The sequence below is a fragment of the Camelus bactrianus genome, chromosome 10 (genome assembly GCF_048773025.1).
Source record: "Camelus bactrianus isolate YW-2024 breed Bactrian camel chromosome 10, ASM4877302v1, whole genome shotgun sequence".
Classification (NCBI taxonomy): domain Eukaryota; kingdom Metazoa; phylum Chordata; class Mammalia; order Artiodactyla; family Camelidae; genus Camelus; species Camelus bactrianus.
Window position 1 is genome coordinate 115876 of NC_133548.1, and position 20004 is coordinate 135879.

Consider the following 20004-nt stretch of genomic DNA (forward strand, 5'->3'; position numbering starts at 1 on the left):
TGGATAATCTCTGCTCCCTTCACCAAACATGGGCACTGGCAGACCACCATGCTTGGAGACATGTACCTGGCCATCCACAGGCTGACCCCCGCTCCCAGACTCTGTGTCCAGCATAAGCTGGTACCTTCCTGGGTCAAACCTGGAGCTTAGTGTTGGAACACTGTCTCCTTCCTGGTCCAAGCACTGGCCTTGTCCCTGGCCCAACCTGGGACTGGCGCCAGCATGGGCCAGTGCCATCTCCACCCCAGGCCCCTGCCAGCACAACCTCTGCCTTGGGCTGGCTCGAGCAGCACCAGGCAGCCAGGACTCATCTCTGAGGGCACACTGTTGGCTGTCAGAGAAGGGGGGCTACTCAGGGGGCTCCAGTTACATCAGCTAGACAGAGACCCACACCCCCAGCCCAGGCAGGGTGGGCAGGCAAAGAGGGCTCCCTGGGGAGGGAAGGGACCATGGGTGGAGTGCTCAAAGCCCTGCACCACCCTGTGATTAAGGTCCCTGCAATTAGCCTGCCCTGTCATTGGCCCAGCCACAGCCAGGCCCCAGGGGCCTCAGCCCCAGCCACACAGGGTGTGCGCGTGTGTTTAGCAATGCCCCCTCTGCCAGACTGCTGGGTCTGGGGTGGGGGGTGCACAAGGGAGATGAATTGATACGAGGACATGCACCTCGCACCCAGGACACTCAGAAAATGTCCTCACCCCCAAATTTCTCCCTCTCTGCACAGTTGTGTGTGTGTGTGTGTGCGTGTGTGTGTGTGTGTAGGATGTATGTGTGCACGGATGACAGTGGGACTCTGTCCAGCCCCAATGATCCAGGAAGGAGGGGTCCCACTGCCAGGATGGAGATTTACCAGAATTAAAGGGATGCAGGGGTCATGAGGACAGAGTGACCCAAAGAAGGTCAGCACAGGCCCACCCAGACAGGAACACACAGGACAAGGACAAGTCCCTCGCCAGCCAGGACTCCTACTTAACATGCATGCCCATGCACTGACTTGGGGATGGGCACACACGTGGAATTGGGGACACACATTCTGGAAGACAGGCCACTAAACCACAGCACTACAGAGATCAAAAGCTTGAGTTTCCAAACTTCATTCTAAAATACCCAGGCACCTCCACCCAGAAGCCACAGGACCAGCTGAGTAAAGGGGACAGTCAGGGCACGGCCAAGCTGCAGGACAGGACGTCCCACCATCCATGCTGGGGGCAGTCCAGGGGGATTTGGCTGCGGTGGTCCCTAGGAAGCTCCCTCAGGAAGACACTCTCCCCCACCGAGCCAGGAATGGGTCCCAGAAGGCACTTTCTAGAGCCAGGCACTTTTAATTGTGAAGCCAAAGCTAAGCCTGGTGAGTGGGGAGGGAGGGAACTGGGGAGCATCAAGGTCAGAGCAAGCCCCCTGGGGTCCAAAAGGAGGGTCTTCAAGGTCAGTGTTAGGTGCCCAGACTGGGGCTGGTGGTGAGCCTTAAGCCTGTAGGAGAGCTGGGGTTCCAGGGGATTAGGGTGGAGCCCCTGGGGCAGTGCTCTGGGGCCAGGGTCCCTGGGTCAGGACGGGGACAGGGCCCAGCCTGTCAGTCATAGTCTGAGTCGTCGAACTTGGTGCTGAAGAAGGCGGCAGAGCCCTTGGCCAGCCGGGACAGGTGCAGGGCGCCAGTCACCACCAGCGCCAGGAGCAGCAGAGGCGGCACCAATGCCCACATAGTGGCCAGGATGTTGTAGCACTTGGCTTTGGAGCCAAAACGCCGGGCTGCCTCGAGGTCTCCAGCCATCTTCTGGTCTCGGGCCTGCAGACCAGCAGCACGGCCAGGTCACTACACATGCTTGGGGCCGGGGGCCCTGCCACCCCCACCCCAGGCAGCCACTAGGTCCACAGCTTGGAGGACCCGTGCTGGACCCAAAATCGGGCTGGAGAGGTGTGGCCTGAGGGGATATTACCTGGGCTGACCCACTCCCTTCACTGCCTCCAACTGGACACATGAGCTTGGTGCCCTCGGGGGTGGGGGTTAAGGGGGCCGCAGCCTAACTTGGAGCTGGAAGGGGCCTCTGCATCCTCCCACCCCAGCTATAGGCCCAGTGGCTATCCCAGGCCAGCATCAGTCTCCAAGGACCTCTAGGGGTGGGGAGTCCTCTGGGGGGCTGAGACCCCTCCCAGAGGAGCCAAAGCCAGGGGGCTTTGTTCACAGGAGCCCCCCACATGAGAAAAGTCCCCATTTGGTGGAAGAGACCCCCCTTGGGTAAGCCCCCATTAACCCTGGGCTCTTTGGGACAGACTAGACCACCCCCCCGCCAAGGACCAGACCCATCTTCGTTTTCAGGAGTGGCACCCGCCACGGTGGAGACACCTGCATGAGGGGAAGGGCCGCCACCACCTCCATGCTGACGGAGCGGACCCCTCACAGGCGGTTCCCCATGGAGAGCCCTCCTGCATCCCACCGTGACAAGCTGCTCCCCATGAAACGCTCCTGAGCCCCCCTTGAAACACAGCTCACCTTGATGGAGTAGGCCAGCGCCAGGAAGCCAAGGCAGCACAGGTTCAGGTAGAGGGTGCTGAACACGGACCAGATCAAGTGGTCTCGAGGTGGGGGTCCCGGTGCCCCCAGGGTGAGGGCCGTGTGGGGGGCGCCGTCGGCCTTGCGGGGCGTCGGAGCCCGGGGGTCCTCGCGGGGGTACGATGTGTCCATAGGTTCCAGCGCCGTCTCCTTCTCAGCCTCTTGCTTTGAGGGTGGGCGCCCCAGCCGCTTATAGCCCCCACCACCGCCCCAGCCGACCAGCCCTGCCGCTAAATATAACGACAAATGACAGCCCGGAGCCGAGTGGTCATCCCCGCCCGTCCCCGCCCATCTCCACCCGCCCCACCGCCCCGCCGGCGCGAGCCCCCCTGCCTTCACCATCCCGCGGAGAGCCCTCCTGCCCCCGAAGAGAACCCCCGGTCCCCGCAGAAAAACACTACCCTCAGAGAGGCTGGGGGTGCGGTGCAGAGCCCCAGAGCCCCAGAGCCCCTCCTGTCAGGGTGGTCCAGCCCAGGGAGTCCCCATCCAAGGCTGCCAAGGCAGGGCAAGCAGGGCCCAGGGAGGCCTGCCAGAGCCCCCCTTCACTTCCCCATCCAAGGCTGCTGGCGGCAGCAGGCAGTGGCGGCAGTCTGCCCACCAGAGCCCCCCCCCCCGCCCCATGGCCAAAAGGAGGTGGAGGTCACCAGCTTAGGGCTGGGTAGGTGCGACCCTGCCTTGCTCAGGGAAGGACTGGAGCCCCCAGGCTTGGGCTAGGCAGAGCTCCTCAGGACCAGGGCTGCTGAACACACTGCCCCTCTATCCCCAGAACTGCCCGCAGCACCTTCTGGTCGCAGTGCCCAGCCTTGGGGATACAAAAGTTGCTGCTGGCATGCCAGTGGGAGGAGCCGGGCCACAGCCTGGTGGAGAGGGACAGAGCTAGGGAGAAACCAGTAGGGAAGAGAGGAAGCCGGGGCGAAGCCTGTTAAGGGTCTGTGAGAGGAGCCCCAGCAGACCCCAGTCAGGAGCTCTGCAGGGTGTGCCCTGCGCCTGCCCCTCCCTCCAGGGCAGGCAGCTGCCGCTTCTCAGGCTCCTTGGCTGGTTACCCCCCTCCCCCACCCAGGACTGCTAGGGGGATGAGCCTACGGCTGCGCTCGGGCCTCACCTCCCTCTAGGGGCCCAGCAGCCTCCTGGCTATAAATGGGGCTGTGCGCCCATGACTCACATTTATGTCGAAGGGCCAGACTTCACTCCGGAGCCCCAGACTCACACACCCAAGTGGCTGCTCCACGGAAGGGAGCTCTAACTCCTCAACAGGAGACCTCAGGCCCCCAAACCTCCCGTCTTACTCAGCTGGGGAGCTGTAACAGAGTACCACAGGCCAGTGCTCGCAAGTAATAGGAATTCATTTCTTACACTTCTGGAGGCTGGAGGCTGGAGGCCGGAGGTCACGGTGCCCGCTGGACGGGTTCTGGTGAGGCCTCTTCCTGGTTGCAGATGGCCGACTTCTCACTGTTCCTCCCTGGGGTCCTGGGATCCACTCCTGTGACCTAATTGCCTTCCAGTGGTCTGCCTGCTGACACCATCTCATTAGGGTTTATTTCAACATACGAACTTGGGGGAACACGTCAGCCCACTGCTCATCCTCTGCACAGTCTCTCCCAGCAAAGGTGGTGGCGGACCCACCCATCCAACGGCTCAGGCCAAAAGCATTAGTTCCCCCTGCCCCTCCCACCACTCACTCTGAATCCATGTGGTCCCACCTTCCAGAGCACAGAGTCTCACCACCCACACTGTGACTTCACACTGTGACTTCTGAGCCTCAGCCACCCTGGCCGCCTCCTGGATCAGGGCAGCCCCCTCCTGGGCACTCTCAGTACTACAGCCAGAGTGATCCCGGTGCAACAGAAAACAGGTGGTGCCTCCCACCCCTCTAGGGCCCCACCTCAGTCCGGTGACAGCCAAAGTCATTGCGATGGCTAACGAGGGCCTGCAGGGTTGCTCCAGGCCACGCTCCTGGACTCTGAGAAGGAGACTCGGCAGTAGGACTTTAAGAGGAGGCTCTCCCTGTCAAGTGCTGAGGTGGGGAAGGAACGGGATGGGAGCAGAAACGCTGAGCTGCACCGAGGACCAGCACATGCCTGAGCTGAGCCCTCAGGAGCTCTGGAGCTTGGAGGACCCTCCAGAGACATCCAGAGCAGCGCAAGTCATCCATGTTGGTCACACATTGCCCCTCAAAGGAGATGTGACCTTAAGTGACACCATTTTCTTCAGCAGATCCAGTCCCCAAGACAGCTGCCTACTCTCCCAGCAGTTGGGAGAGTGAGTCCTTCCTTCCTGAAGGTGGGTGTGAATGCGCAGCCTGCCCCTTAAGCTGCCCACATGAGCCTCCTTGAGAAGGTTTGTGAGCAGCCCCTCGAGGATGTTCCTTTTCCTAAGTGAGTGGGACGAAGTCTGGCTTCTGCTACTGCAGCCGGTCCCAGGGCCAAGCTGATGCTCAGCAACTCTCCTCCAGGGTCCAGTCTGCATCCTCCTCACCCTCAGCCACCATCCTGTTGCACTGATCTTCATGTCCGTTTTTGTGTTGATACCATACTGTTTTGATCACTGTGGCTTTGTACTATAGTCTGAAGTCAGGGAGCCTGGGTCCCCAGCTCCATTCTTCTTTGTCAAGAGTGTTTTGGCTTTTTGGGGTCTTTTGTGATTTCCATACAAATTTAACAATTTTTTGTTCTAGTTCTGTGCGAAATGTCATGGCAATTTGATAGGAATTACATTGAATCTGTATACTGCCTTGGGTAGTATGGACATTTTAACAGTATTGATTATTCCAGTCCAAGAACACAGAATATCTTTCAGTCTGTTTGTCACATCTTCAATTTCTTTCATCAGTGTCTTACAGTTTTCAGAGTACAGGTCCTTTGCCTCCTTAGGTAGGTTTATTCCTGGGTGTTTTTTGAAGTCATTACTTTTACCTTTGGTCCCAGTGCACATGAGATTTTGTGTATGACCTTTCAAAGTGAAGTCTCTGTTTCCCCAGACCTGTGGAGTTACTGCAGTTAAGTCCCAGTGGCCATCATAGTCAGATGCTCTGGGGGGCTCCTCTTCCTGGCGACCAGCCCCTGGGCTGGAGAGCCTGTGTAGGGCTCAGAACTCTCTCTCCTGTGGAGGAACCACCACAATACACTTATTCTCCAGCAGTGGGTCACCCTCCCAGCAGGTATGGGGTTTGATTACATTACAAGTGCCCCCGCTCCTACTCTCCCATTTCGGTTCTTTCTTTATGTCTTTAGATGTAGAAGCTCTTTGTTTTTGGTAGGTTCTACTCTTTTATCAATTGTTGTTCAGCAGTTAGTTGATGGAACTTTTTATAAGGAGTCTCAGATTGAACTTTAAAAGGCCTCCCAAGGCCAGGAAAGTCACACCAAGGACTTGCCATCAGGTTCTGCCTGCAGTACCTACAGGTTTGGGTGGATTCCACTCTTCTCAAAGCCTCCAGAATATACTGAGATTTCTGCACCTGCCAGGAGGTGACCTTCCTTATTCACCTGATAAAGCTGCTTGGAACCCAGTAAACAAGGTATCAGGTTGTTTTTCCAAGAAGCTTCAGGCTCCATAAAGTTCACCTTTGTTCTTTAAAGCTGTCTGGTCATATCTGATTTTATGCATATTCTCAAATATGACATTTCAAAGCCAGGTTAATATAACTTATGCTTCCAATTGTGTCTTGTTATAGGGAGAAGAGATTCTCATTGAACTTCCAAAAATAACTATATTGCCAGGAAGGTAAGAACACTCACTAGGAGTTTCCAAACTCTGGAGGGATCAGGTGGAGAGAAAAGATAAATGACTCAATTCTGCTTGCAAAGGTATAATTTATCAAATTGCTGTAAGTCATGGTAACCTTAAGGAGAAAGTTTTCCTTAGATCTGAAAAACAAACATTAAAAACCAATATTTCAGACAAAAAGTCGTAACAGTTGCCCTTCATCCCTGTGTACTAATTCTTCTGGATCTTGACCTTCTGTTACCAGGTTTATGTAGCCATCAGGTTCCCCATCAGAATTCTGTCATGTCTTCCCCAGTTCAGTGGCAGTTGTCTGAAAGTGATCAGAAATGCTTCACCTTGGTATTTTGTCCTTTGCTTTCCCTTTCTATTTCAACTTCTTTTTAGAACAAAATTATTTCTTCCATTGACAAAATGCATTTCCATTCTTTATATCTTCTTTTTCCTTGCATGCAAAGATGTCTTCCTCATTAATTTTAGTAGTTTTAATTACCTATTTTAATTACAATCCTTAACCTTTAAAAAAAACCCTTAATTTCTAGTGAAAATCAAGAAGTAAGCAATTATGAACTCTTTTACATTAGCACTCTGTAGATCAGAAAACTTACTATTTATAATTTCAAAAGACATGTGCTTTCTTATAGAATATGCCTCAGTGTGGTGATGCAGGAAAATGGATGTGGGGCATGAGGAGGGCCAAGTCCCAGGTCTCAGCTGAACCCCTGGTATGTGCCCCGCCAAGTGTGGGTCCTTGGCTTCATGCAGGAAAGAATTCGAGTGTGAGCCACCATTGAGTAAAGGTAGATTTATTTAGAGAGATACATACTGCATAGAGTGTAAGGCAAGAGAAAGAGAAGGAAAGAGGTGTGGGAATTGGGTGCTCAGGTTAAAGTAAAAGTAGGTGCACACTCCGTAGACAGAATGCTGGCATCTCCGAAGGGGAGAGAGCGCACTAGGTGCCACTAGGCGTGGTAGTGTCACTTTTTATGGGCTCAGTAGCTTCACACGCCTACAGGTGGGATCAATCCAACTGCCCTGGGGAAGGGGCTGGGGTTCCCAGGGGTTGGGCCACCGCCCATTCTTTGGCCTTTTGCGGTTGGGCATGTTATTTGATCACGCTATTACAATGAGCGTATAATGAAGCTCAAGGTCTACTAGAAGTTAAACCTCTTAATCCTCAAGGCCAGGTAGAAGGTGAATCCCCCACCATTTTGGTGTTAAATTGCTGTCATTCCTTGAGTGGCTGTGCCCTGCCCCCTTCCATCCTGTCTCAGTGGCACCAAACTTACTTACTAATATCTTTCATAATAACTTTCTGTAGTTAATCTTCCAGTATTTTATTTGGAAATGACCTAGACATTCAATAAATTTTCATCATTTAACTTAAGTTAAGAAGATTCTTAAGTTTCAAGTTACCAAAACTCTGGAGAAATTACTTTTAACTAGACATATCATAAAACAATTATTCTTGAAATGTTCACCTGAAGGCTCTTACTCCATTTCTATCTCTTTAATTCACTTATTACCAATAATTATGTTTAGATTATCCATTGAAACTTCATGAGACACTAGACCGAGATGATGCAGGAAAATGGATGTGGGGCATGAGGAGGGCTGTGTCCCAGGCTTCGGTTGGGCCCCCGGGACGTGCCCCGCCAAGTGTGGGTCCTTAGCTTCGCGCAGGAAAGAATTCAAGAGGGAGCCACGGTTGAGTGAAGGTAGATTTATTCACAGAGATACCATGAAAGGCAAGGGACAGGCCAGGAGGTGTGGGGGTTGGGTGCTCAGATTAAAAGTAGGTACACACTCCACAGACAGAGTGCGGGCCGTCTCTGAAGAGGGGGGCGGCGGCCATAAGGCACCGTGTTGCTAGTTTTTATGGGCTTGGTGGCTTATGCTAATAAGTGGAAGGACCAGTGCAAGTAGCCTGAGGAAGGGGCTGGGATTCCCAGGAAGTTGGCCATTTCCCACTCTTTGACCTTTTGTGGCTGACCTCGGGACTGGGCGTGTTATTCCCCATGTTAATATATTACAGTGGGCGTATAGTGAAGCTCTAGATCTGCTGGAAGTTAAATCTCCCACCATCCTGAGCCTCAAGGCCTGCTGGGGGTTGAATCTTTCCCCATTTTGGTGTTCATTGCTGTGGCATTCCCTGAATGGCTGTGCCCTCTTCCCTCCTGTCTCAGTCAGCCATCATCCCAAACTACTTTTCTTGCTGACAAATTTTGTAACAGAGATAACATAAACTTACTTGACTTTTAGTAAACTTGGGTACAATAACAGTATTATATTTAATGTTGATGACTCAAAAAACATGTTTGTATTAATTAAACCAAACTTAAACTAACTTTAAAACTGAATATTAATCTAATACTGGATATTTTCTGGATCTCATAAACCTGAAATTTATCTGGGTTAGTTTCTATCCTATTTCTGAGAATGAACATAAGCACTTAACTTTTTGTGAACAAACTAAATAGAGCTAATTTTACGATTACTTTTAGCAATACCATCTGGACATAGAAACATATTTGTAATGTACATACCTTCACATAGACTCATAGTTTTCATTTTAAAATTTAGTCATGAATCAAGTATTAAATATAAAACTCACTAGTTTATAAATAATAGTTGGAATAAACTAAGTCTATTTGCTTGAGTTTCTAAAAAGGCCTCTTCCCTCTTTTTCCTTTAGTCTCAGGAACTGGAGATGGTCTAGACAAGAGTTGTCTGACCTGTCAGAGCACCTACATCCAAAGGCCCAGGGAGAGAAACGCAAGCTTCTTCTAGAAGGAATTTTGTTCCCTTAGGGTTAGAACTGTAAAAGATGTTTTGTCAAGCCAGCTTTCTCTAACTGCTTACACAACAAACAGTTTTGGAATGTCAAAAAAGCCCCACCGTGGCCATTTCAGGGTGAGGATTTTGTATTTCCCAATTAAGTACTTCACGTATAGTCCCATACGTACATAAACCTGTTACCAGGAAAAGGGCCATAAGAATTACCTCAGTTCTTAGTCACCCAAAAAAACAGAATTTTTAATGAGAGGCAGAAAGCGTGGTATGAGCAAGATTTTTACTAGTAAAGTAAAGAAGTAGCAAAAGACAGCGCCCTCCTGAGAACTGGGAGCCGGCCAGCCCACGACAGGGGAAGTGGGGCCTCTCCTTTGCTTTCCTATCTTCTATCCTGGCTTAGGGGCATTTCTTGTGATTCATTGATTGATTAGCAGCTCAGGTTCTTTGAGTGATCGAGCTGATTGACAGCTCAGGTTCCTGGTGTTCAGGTTGATTGACAGCTCAGGTTCCTTGTGCTCTGGCACACCCATCCCCTTTTGGGCAGGTTCTTCACACGGAGAAACCTATGGGAGGGGGCTCAAACTGTAATGTTAATTTCATTTTAACGAGCATTGGATCAAGTTACGCCAGGTCCTTCTCCACACACCTGCAGCATTTTGATTTTAGCTGGCTGCTTTTGCTGGCCTCATTTAGAGAAAGTAAGTTTCTGGAGTCCTTTATCCTGCGTGCAGATGTACTGTTGTTTTCTGGGTTACTCCCTTCCCCTTCCCCTTCCCCTTCCCCTTCCCCTTCCCCTTCCCCTTCCCCTTCCCCTTCCACTCCCCCTGCCCAGTGCTCATCTCTATCTAACTGCCTAACAAACCCAGCTGGCGTGTTAGCTGGAGATTATTTGGCACCTCTTTTTCTTCTGTTCTGAAGGCTTTGTTTCCCATTTCAGGGTCATCTGAGGTAAAATTACTACCAAAAACTGTGTGGGAAAAGGCTCTTGTCGTGAGTGGCACAGGTAAGGCAGCTTGATTGCTCTGCATGGGGAATTGACATTGTCGACTGAAATAAACGCACAACCTAAAAGCTGAGAGTTATGTTTTATTCAGTGGACAATTCTGAAGACTCAGCCCAGGGTGACAGCCTCTCAGATGGCTCTGAGGGACGGCTCCAAAGAGGCAGGGGAGGAGCTTTACAACAAGGACCAGGTAGTCAGATCATTAAAAGACTACTTGTTAACTGAAGACCAGACATCTCAAGTTAAAGAATTTAGCGGTTTTCTACGTATGGGAAGAAGCAAGCATTTGGGCTCACTGAATTCATTCCTTTGACAAGCTCCTAGCTGCCTAGGGCCAGTGTCCTGTCCTTTCTTGTTCTGAGTCTCCTCTGAGTGCACCACTGTAAGTGGCTGCAGAGGCCAGGCTGCAGGCTGGTCTTCACTGGGGGGTGGGGCAGCCGCTGATGACATGATGGCTTCAGCATTCCTTGTTTACTGATGTGGTTTGCAGTATTTTTTGTTCACATCAAGAGATTTCCGAAGCAAAAGTCTTTGGTATTTGGGCAGCTGGTGACCGTTGGTCCTGGAGCCCCTATTTGGAAGTCTGAAATAAAAGGGCAGTGTTTCAGTTAAAAAGAAAGCTTTGTGGAGGGCTGGTGTGCTGTCTATGAGCTTGATTCCTGTAGGTGTCACTCCAGGGTCCTTTAGCTCCATTATGTATCTTGGCTGCTCTCTCTGGTCGTCTAAAACCAGAGCTCTGGATAGTCGTCAGTCCTTCTGTGTGCATCTTCAGTCTGTCTGTGTTCGTGGGTTCCTTCCACAGGCTTTGGGATTGTTGTTTTCTTATTCCTGGAATCTGCCCTCTGGTGGATGGGGCTGGACTAGAGGCTTGTGCAGGTTTCCTGGCAAGAGGAGCTGGTGCCTGCCCACTGCCGGGTGGAGCTTGGTCCTGGACCTCTGGTGGGTAGGGCCTTGTCTAGAGGCCTTTGTGGCTTAGGAATTCTGCTGATGGGTGGGGCTGTGTTCCCACCCACTATGTTGTTTGGCCTGAGGCTTCCCAGCCCTTAAGCCCACAGGCTGTTGGGTGGGGCTCGGTCTTGGTGGTAATGATCCAATCAAGATGTCAGCCTCCAGTCCAGGAAAGCTTATGTAGATGGACCCTCCTGGAATGTCCACTACCAGCCTCTATGTCCCCTGAGTGAGCGCAGCCATCCCCTACGTCCCCAGACGATCTTCCAAAATCAGCAGGCGGGCCTGCCCCAGGTTCCCATGAAATCGCTGCCTCTGCCCTTGGGCGTCGCACACTCAGGGTTCTGTGCACACTTCCCAAGAGAATGAAGTTGCTGTTTCCCCACTCCCGTGGGGCTCCTGGAGTTAAGTCCTGCCGGCCTTCAAAACCAGCTGTCCTGGGGTCTCCTCTTCCTCCCAATGCCAGAACCCCAGGCTGGGGAGACTGGTGTGGGGCTCAGAACTCACTCCTGTGGGATCACCTCTGTGACTTACTTATTCTTCAGCTTGTGAGTCACCCACCCTGGGACTCAAGCACGCCCCTCCTACCATCCTGCTGTGGTTCCTTCTTTATGTTTCTAGTTGAAGAAGATCTTTTTTGCTAGGTTCCAGTTCTTTTTTCTTTCTCTTGATGGTTGTTTAGCAGTCAGTTGTGGTTTTGTTTAGTCGTGATAAGAGGCAAGCTGGTGGTCCTAATATTCTGCCATCTTGATTGGAAATTGCATTTCTTTATACAATTAATGAAATATCAAAAAAGGAAAGTAAAGACACAATCCCTTTTTTAAAAGTATATCCAAAACAATAAAATACTTAGGAATAAATCTGACCAAGGAAGTGAAAGACTTACACACAGAGAACTACAAAACATTGACTAAGAAAATTAAATATGACGTAAAGAAGTGGAAAGATATCCCATGTTCTTGGGTTGGAAGAATTAATATTGTTTAAAATGGCAAAACAACCCAAAGCAATCTACAGATGTAATGTGATCCCTATCAAATTACTCAGGACATGTTTCACAGAACCAGAACAAATAATCCTAAAATTTATATGAAATCACTAAAGACTCAGAATTGCCAAAGTAATATTGAAGAGAAAGAACAAAGCTGGAGGAATAATCCTCCCAGACTTCAGACAATACTACAGAGCTACAGTAATCAAAAGAGTGTGGTATTGGCACAAAAACAGACACACAGATCAATGGAACAGATCAGAGAACCCAGAGACAAACCCTCACGCCCACAGTCAACTAATCTTTGACAAAGAAGACAAGAAGATACAGTGGAGAAAAGACAGTCTCTTCAGCAAATGGCGTTGGGAAAGCTGGACAGCCACTTGTAAATCAGTGAAGTGAGAACACTCCCTCACGCCATACACAAAAATAAACTCAAAATGGCTTGAAGACTTAAACGTAAGACAAGACACTGTAAACCTCCCAGAAGAAAGCGCAGCAAAGCATTCTCTGACACAGATCTCAGCAGTGTTCTCCTCGGGCAGTCTACCCAGGCAATAGAAGTAAAAGCAAGAATAAACAGATGGGACCCAATTAAGCTTATAAGCTTTTGCACAGCAAAGGAAACTAAAAACAAAACGAAAAGACAACCTACGGAATGGGAGAACATATTTGCATACGATGCAACTGACAAGGGCTCAATTTCCAGAACATACAAACAGCTCATACAACTTAATAACCAAAAAACAAACAAGCCAATCCAAAAATGGGCAGAAGACCTAACCAAGCAATTCCCCAGTGAAGACATACAAATGGCCAACAGGCTCATGAAAAAATGCTCAGTGTTGCTAATCATTAGAGTAATGCAAATCCAAACTACAATGCGGTATCACCTCACACCAGTCAGAATGGCCATCATTCCAAAGCCCATGCATGATAAATGCTGGAGAGGCTGTGAGAAAAGGGAGCCCTCCTACACTGTTGTGGGAATGCAGTTTGGTGCAGCTGTTATGGAAAACAGTATGGAGATTCCTCAACAGACTGAAAATAGACTTTCCCAGCAATCCCACTCCTGGGCATATATCCAGAGGGAACCATAATTCAAAAAGACACATGCACCCCAATATTCACAGCAGCACTATTTACAATAGCCAAGACATGGAAACAGCCTAAATGTCCATCGACAGATGACTGGATAAAGAAGATGTGAATATATTTATGTAATGGAATACTACTCAGCCATAAAAACGAATGAAAGAGTGCCATTTGCAGCAACATGGATGGACCTGGAGATCGTCATTCTAAGAGAAGTAAGCCAGAAAGAGAAAGAAAAATACCATATGATATCACTTATATGTGGAATCTTTAAAAAAGAAAAAAGGCAAATGAACTTATTTGCAAAACAGAAACAGACTCACAGACACAGAAAGCAAACTTGTGGTTATGGGGGGAGGGGGAATTAGAGATTTGCAAAGACTAACTGATATATGTAGAATAGATTAACAACAAGATCACCCTGTACAGCACAGGGAACCATATTCAATATCTTGTAGTAACTCATGGTGGAAAAGAATATGAAAATGAATGTAAGTGTGTTCATGTGTGGCTGAAGCACTGTGCTGGACACCAGAAATTGACACAACATTGTAAACTGATTGTACTTCAATAGTAATAATAAAGAAAGACAGCATGCCCTGCAGCGCTCCTGACGGAGCCCCTGAGGGTCTCAGGGCGGAGGAGAGCAGGACAGTGGCCCTAGGTAGTTAAGGTGCAGAGCAAAGGAAGGATTTCAGTGAGCCAGACTTTTGCATGTCTCACACATAGGAAAGTTCTAAATTCATTAACTTGAGGTACCTTGTTTTTCTTTAATTAACAGACATCTTTAAATATTCCAACTACTTAGTTTTTGTTGGAAAAACTCTTATATATCCTGGCTCCTCCCCTAACTCTTCAGAACAGCCAGTCAGAGCTATCTAAGAGGCTGTCTCCCAAGGTTAAGTCCTCAGAAAATCCACAGAATAAAAATAATTCTCAACTTTTAGGTTGTGCATTTCTTTCAGTGGACACATCAGTAAAACAGAAGTGCAATAACGAATTATCTATTCAAAGACAGTAAGAAAGCTAGTGAAAGGAAAGCAGGATAAATAAAAATTGAATCAAAGTGTAAGACATTACACTTTTTCAAATTAAATTCATTGGTTGCTAGCATTGTTTTAAAACAAAAACCTTTTTGTATTCTTATAAGAAGCAAACTTTGAGATAACTTTGAGAAGTTTACCTTATAAGAAGATAAACTTTGAGATAGAAAAGGACGAATTTTATAACAATGAAACCAAAAGATTGTCATGCATCTCGTTAATGCCAGACAGCATAAATCTGGAGGGAAAGCACCTTCAGTGGGATATTTCACAGCGGGGGGAAAAAATGCACACACAGCATATTCAATTCAAACTACAAAATTTTGAAAAAAGCCAGATTGAAAAACCAGTGCGCGAACCATTATACCTTATCTACAAAAAATCAATGAGACGAACTGTATCAAATGCCGCATCGGAGATCTTGCGAGAAACAGAGTCAGATATCGACTGTGTAGAAAGAAGGGAGAGAGCCCATCTACCTGGAATTCTATTTCTAGTGACTTATTCCTTGAGGTAAAGGGGAAATAGACTTCCTAAACAAAAACAGGGCATTCCTTTGTCAGCAGATGGACCCAGTAAGAAATGCTACAAAAAGTTTTTTCTGGCAAGACATAAACTTATGCAGGTTAGAAATCTTGATCCTCATTAGGAAAGAAAGTGAATCAGTGAAGGAGTAAACGACAGGAAAATAGAATATTCTATTTCTTATTGTTAACTGAATGAGAAATAAGAACCACTGTTTGGTTACAGTGATTGTGGTGATTGTGAGTTCGGTTATGACAGCTCCAGGAAGGGAGATGAATGAGGCAATGTTGTCCAGGCCCTGGCGGGAGGGCCTGGGAACACGCCAGGGTCCCTGCACCACCTGTGAAGCAGCACGGTGGTATCTGAAGGTGCACATAGTCGGTTAAAATGCGTTTAGGTGATTTTGGCAAGAATGGTAAAGTAAGCCTCCCCTCCTCTCTAAATCTTTTCTGTCATAAGAGCAACGAGTACCCCGGCAAAACTTGTAAGAATAAAACTTTTCAGAACTCTGGAAATTAGCAAACTTCTTGCACTAATCTGGGTGTGATTTAATCAAGAAAATGCCTGCATCTTTGTCAACACAGCAAGGCTGTGGTGTGTCTATGCATCTCCCACCCACCCTCTGTTGACTTGAAACCATCAGTCTGGGGCCGGCGGGGCGTGGCGGGGCTCCAGGCTCCTCCTCTGTCGCCCTGCCCTGGGAGAAACCACACACAGAGAGCTCCTCTGATCTCTCCACTGGGAGCCTGCAGAGCACAAACAACTTTTCCCTATCGACATTCGTTGAAAAACAGAGCCATGGTTAAACACTGTGGCTCTTGAGGCGGTAGAGAGTATTCGGGGCAAACAAGAAGCTAACCAGAAAGCTCACCAGGAGACACTGGGGGTGAGATGTCCATAGGGGGCTTTGAAGAGACACGATTTTTATATGGACAAAGGTCTTGAATCGACATTTCTCCCAAGAACACACACAAGTGGCAAGTGGTCAACAAGCACATGAAAAGACATTAAACACCACCAGTCACTAAGAAATGCAAATCAAACCCGCAATGAGCTACCACTTCACACCCAGGAGGGTAGGACAGCTGTCACCCCAAGCCCCGGAAAATGACAAGTGTTGGCAAGGAGGCAGCGTACTGAGACAAGAGACAGCTGGACGGTCCTCCAGGACACGCCGAGGGAGAAGAGGCTGGCACGCAAGGCCACGCGTTGTACGCTTCCTTTTACACGACTTATCCGGAACAGGAACCTCCACAGAAACAGAAAGCATGTTAGTGGTTTTCGGGAGATGAGAGGGAAGGGCAGTGTTTACTGGGCACCGGATGTTTTTCTGGGGTCACGAAAAGTGTTGAAACTAGAGAAAAGTGGAAGTTGCACAACATTGTGTGTTCACCAAATGCCCCTGAACTGTACAGTTTCTTTTTTTATTCCTACATTTTTTTCTATTTCCACCTCCTCTGATTAATCAAAATACTGTCTTCCTCTCCCTTTTCTTGTTCCCTCATTCCCTCTGCTTCTTTTTACATTCATCCCTTTAACAAATATTTATCGATAAGTATGCTTCCAGTCAAATTCACCTGCAGTTGGCCTCCAGGCATGCTTTCTTACTGCATAGCCTTCACCCCTGAGCACCACCCTGGCTCCGTGAACCCCACCTTCCCATTCACCCATCATGTGTACACACGACCACCCCAAGTGGCATCACCCACACCCTAACTCAATTACGTGTCTCTTGACCAGCCCCCTGCACCAACCCCGACACCAAAAATCCTTCCCTATGCTCCCAACCTCGCTCCTCTGGTCTCCTCAGGCTCAGCGCCTCCAGCAACTCTCCAGAGCTGGGACCCCTAGACAGCAGCGCCTCGTCCCTGCCTCTCTCAGGGCTCGGTGTCACAGAAACCATTGTCCCAGTGAGGGGCTCACTCCCCCTGCCCTGCCTCCCTCACGGCTGAGGCTGAGGAAAGGGAGGAGGGGAGGAAGCTAACTGCACACTCTTTACCTCAATTTAGAAACAGCAAGGAAAAATAAAAGGTCAGACTTCTCCCTGGGCTTCTAGAAGCCAGGCACACACGTAGGGCTGTGTCCACACTCAGGAGAGCCAGAGGGACCCTATACACAGCCCTCCTCCCCCGTGCCTTCACCCACCCTGACCCGACCCGGCCTCGGAGCCGACTTCTCTGCCTGAGGAATGCAGCAGCCATGCTACTGACGAAGAGGGGGCCTGACTGGTTCCGGAAGTTTAAGAAACATTAGCTGACCACAGATATCATCAGGAACGTACGTGCCACCGAGGTAGCAGAATTACTGGGGTTCATCCCACAGCAGCTCCAGTTCTGCTTAGCAAAAGTGGCCCCGCAAGCACTCGCGTTCCATGCCAGGCTCCACGCCAGCGAGCCAGGCTTCTTACCCATTGGAATTCTGAGAAGAGGTTGAGATCGTTTCAGCCCCAAGACCTCTAATCATTCGCTTGACCAGACAAAACTGCCTTGCGTGCGATGCTACTTTGGGGAAAGGACAGACAGTAGCCATGAGAGAGCAGGAGACTAGCGGAAGGGCTTCCCCGATGCGAAGGCTGTTTGCTGACCCGTTCTGACTTAAAGTCCTTGCAGCTTGTTTTCTCTTTTCTCTGACAAACCCCCATCTCTGCTCGCTGCACTCCCCCCCACCAATCCCTGTACGCTCTTCTCCCAGAACAGCCGCTCCTCTAGCCCAGCAGTGGTGTTCCAGGAAGGTGCTCATGGCTGACAGCCTCGGAAGGATGAGCAGACCCTCTGGAGTTTCCCTGTGGTGCCCGGTGGCCTCATCAAGGTGAGGAAGAGGGCAGCGCCCAGAAGACGCCCCAATGGCTGTTGCCTTTCTGTTCCAGCCGGGTTTTCTATAAAACCTCAGGACACCAGCCCCAGGATGGATTTGAGACAGGAAGGAAGGGGTCAGGGCAGGGCCATTCGAGGACTGATGCAGCAGTTAGCACCAAAGCTATAGAAGGGTCCACTCCCGGCAGACCTTGGGGCCCAGGGTGGCGGAGATGCGGCTTCTTACGGACCTTGAGCTTCATTATACACTCACTGCAGTGTATCAGCATGGTAAACGGCCCTCCCACAGGGAGGGTGTTTGGCCCAATTCCTGGGAATCCCAGCCCCTCCCTCAGAGTGGTTGGAATAATCCTCCCACTTGTCAGCCTAAGAAGGTACCAGCCCATAAAAGCTAGCAACCCCCACACCTCATGGCCGCTCTCCCTTCTGAGGGAGCCAGGCCACAGTCTGTCTGAAGAGTGTGCATCTACCGAGCACCCAACCCCGACACCTCGTGGCCTTTCTCTTGCTTCTGAAACAGCCTGCACTCCGAAGTACGTATCCCTCTACATAAATCTGCCTTCACTCAACTGTGGCTCCCTCTTGAATTCTTTCCTGCGTGAAGCCAAGAACCCACACTCAGCGGGGCACATCCCGGGGGCTCAGCTGAGACCTGGGACACGGTCGCCCTCTTGCCCACATTCGTTTTCCCTGTGTCAGAGTCACAGCCTCTGAGGCACGAGCCTGCTGTGACCCCCTTTGCAGGCAAAGCAGTAAAGCTGTTCTCTTCTAACTCTGCCCAGGCTCTGCCTCCAAGTCTCAGCTTGGCCATTAGGGTACAGAGGCCAGTTTTTCAGCAACAGCAGTGACAGTAACAAGAAAGGAGAAACGGTCCCCTCTGGGGAAGGGGAATCTGGTTTCCTGAGTTGTCACATTATTTTAAAAGCCCAGTTTTTACCCGAAGAATTATGAGAAGTGCAAATAAACAAGAAACTACGGCCCACACACAGGAAAAAAACGTAGTCAATAGAAATTGTGTCTGAGGAAGCCCAGACGTTGTAATTACTAGAAAAATACTCTAAATCAGCCAACAGAGTCTGTTCAAAGAACTAAAGGAAATCATATCAAACCAACAGAGAAGTGCACGAGCATGTGTCTCACCAAGTAGAAACCACCGAAAAGGACCAAGCAGAAGCCCCAGAGCAGAGAGCGATGTGAATAGAAGGAAGAAGGAGGGAGGGAAGACACGAGGAGAAACAGGAAACGGCCGCGCTGAGGCTGTCCAATTCCTGGCCTCACACTTGCTGTTTGCTTTTAAAACAGTCAGTAAATCTGACTGACAGGACACTGTCCCCAGCCCCAGGCCCACTGTTACAATTAGAGCTAGAGCTGGAGTTGCTGGTTTTCCTGTTTGTTTACCTCACTCTGGCAACTGGAATTGACAATCATGTTTGGATTCTGAGTCATTCCCCTAGAAAGGGGGTCACTAGACAACAACCTCAGGAGAGTGACCAGACCTTCCGAAGTCCCTCCTGGGGCCTAATGAGTCTGATCAGATAGAGAAGGTTGCGGGCTGATGACACTCCAGACCCCCGGACAGTCCCACGATGCTGCACAGACTCACCAAGATTCGGGAGGGAGCTTCACCAGAGACTCCTGTTGATTGCTGCCCCCTTTCACTCTCTAGTTTGTTCACTATGTAATCACTAAGCCCCACCCCGAGACCGGCTGACAGTTCTGAAGGCGCCAGCCTGCCGTGAGTCCCCTCTGCCCAGCAAAGTGACACAGCTGCCTCTTTTCTTCCAAGCTCCAAGACCTCGTCTCTGGGTTATCTGGCTCGTCAGGGGCAGGGGCCAAACTTTCAGCAACAGGCAGGCAGGCAGAGACACCGAGAGGAACTCAGTGAAGGAAGTGCCAGTGGACTTCAGATCACTCCCCTGAGGAAAGCCCTGAGGCAGCTGGCAAGAGTGCTAACAAAGGATCACCCCCAGCGGATAGTGCGTCTCCAAAAAGCATCTGACACACGAATAATGGGTGTCCCAGGACGGGAGGGGCGATGGGAGGGGGTTGGAAGTGCTTGCTGAAGAAGTAAGGGCCGAGAACCTCCCAACTGTGGTGAAAAGTTTAATGCACACACCCCAGAAGGTCAACAACTCCCCAAAGGGTAGACGCAGAGACCCAGCCTGGACACTGGCCCCCGCGCTAATCACCGAAAGACCCCTATTTTGGGAGGAAACCCAGAAGCCAAGGATGGAGGTTCTTCCAGGACCTTCCAGGACCAAGTGACAACACGGTCACCCCCAGTGCCCTGCGGTTCTAAGCCCCACACGCTGGCGGCGTCACACCCACGGGAAGCACAGGCGGGTCCATACAGTGCCTTCTTCAGGGTTTCTGATGATAAGGCTGGCCAGTAGGTTTCTGTCCTCACCAGGCAAGGAAACGACTGCCCCCGGGCTCACAGTCCCTCCTACCTTTCACAGGTCTGGGAAGCTGAGCTTCGATGAGATAAAGTCTTCTGCAGACTTGGCTTTGCTACAACACGAAGA

General features: G+C 49.9%; 1 protein-coding gene across 4 annotated transcripts; it reads right to left on the reverse strand.

The window, feature by feature from the left end:
- Positions 1-1075: 1075 nt before the first annotated feature.
- IFITM5 (interferon induced transmembrane protein 5) lies at positions 1076-18893 on the reverse strand. 4 transcript variants are annotated; one of them, XM_074371277.1, is made up of 4 exons: positions 18620-18893; positions 3899-6411; positions 2486-2775; positions 1076-1780 (listed from the first exon to the last, which is right to left on the reverse strand). In XM_074371277.1, the coding sequence occupies exons 2-4, from the start codon at positions 4071-4073 to the stop codon at positions 1568-1570; spliced, it is 678 nt and encodes a 225-aa protein (XP_074227378.1). In that variant the 5' UTR covers positions 4074-6411; positions 18620-18893; the 3' UTR covers positions 1076-1567. The 4 variants fall into 4 exon arrangements, with proteins under 4 accessions (XP_074227378.1, XP_074227376.1, XP_074227377.1 ...); XM_074371275.1 differs by lacking the exon at positions 18620-18893 and adding an exon at positions 16948-18613 and having other exon boundaries at positions 3899-4051; XM_074371276.1 differs by lacking the exon at positions 18620-18893 and adding an exon at positions 6503-6521.
- Between the last annotated feature and the right edge of the window lie 1111 nt (positions 18894-20004).

What these genes read in the sequence shown, in the direction of transcription:
- IFITM5 (XM_074371275.1), bottom strand. Translation starts at nt 17,077, where the DNA reads ATGGGTAAGAAGCCTGGCTCGCTGGCGTGGAGCCTGGCATGGAACGCG. An exon ending in TTCTGCTACCTCGGTGGCAC is followed by an intron (nt 4,052 to 16,947) that starts GTACGTTCCTGA and finishes GTCAGCAGGCAG; the next exon opens with ACCACTGGAAGGCAATTAGG. An exon ending in AGCCTCCAGCCTCCAGAAGT is followed by an intron (nt 2,776 to 3,898) that starts GTAAGAAATGAA and finishes CGTTATATTTAG; the next exon opens with CGGCAGGGCTGGTCGGCTGG.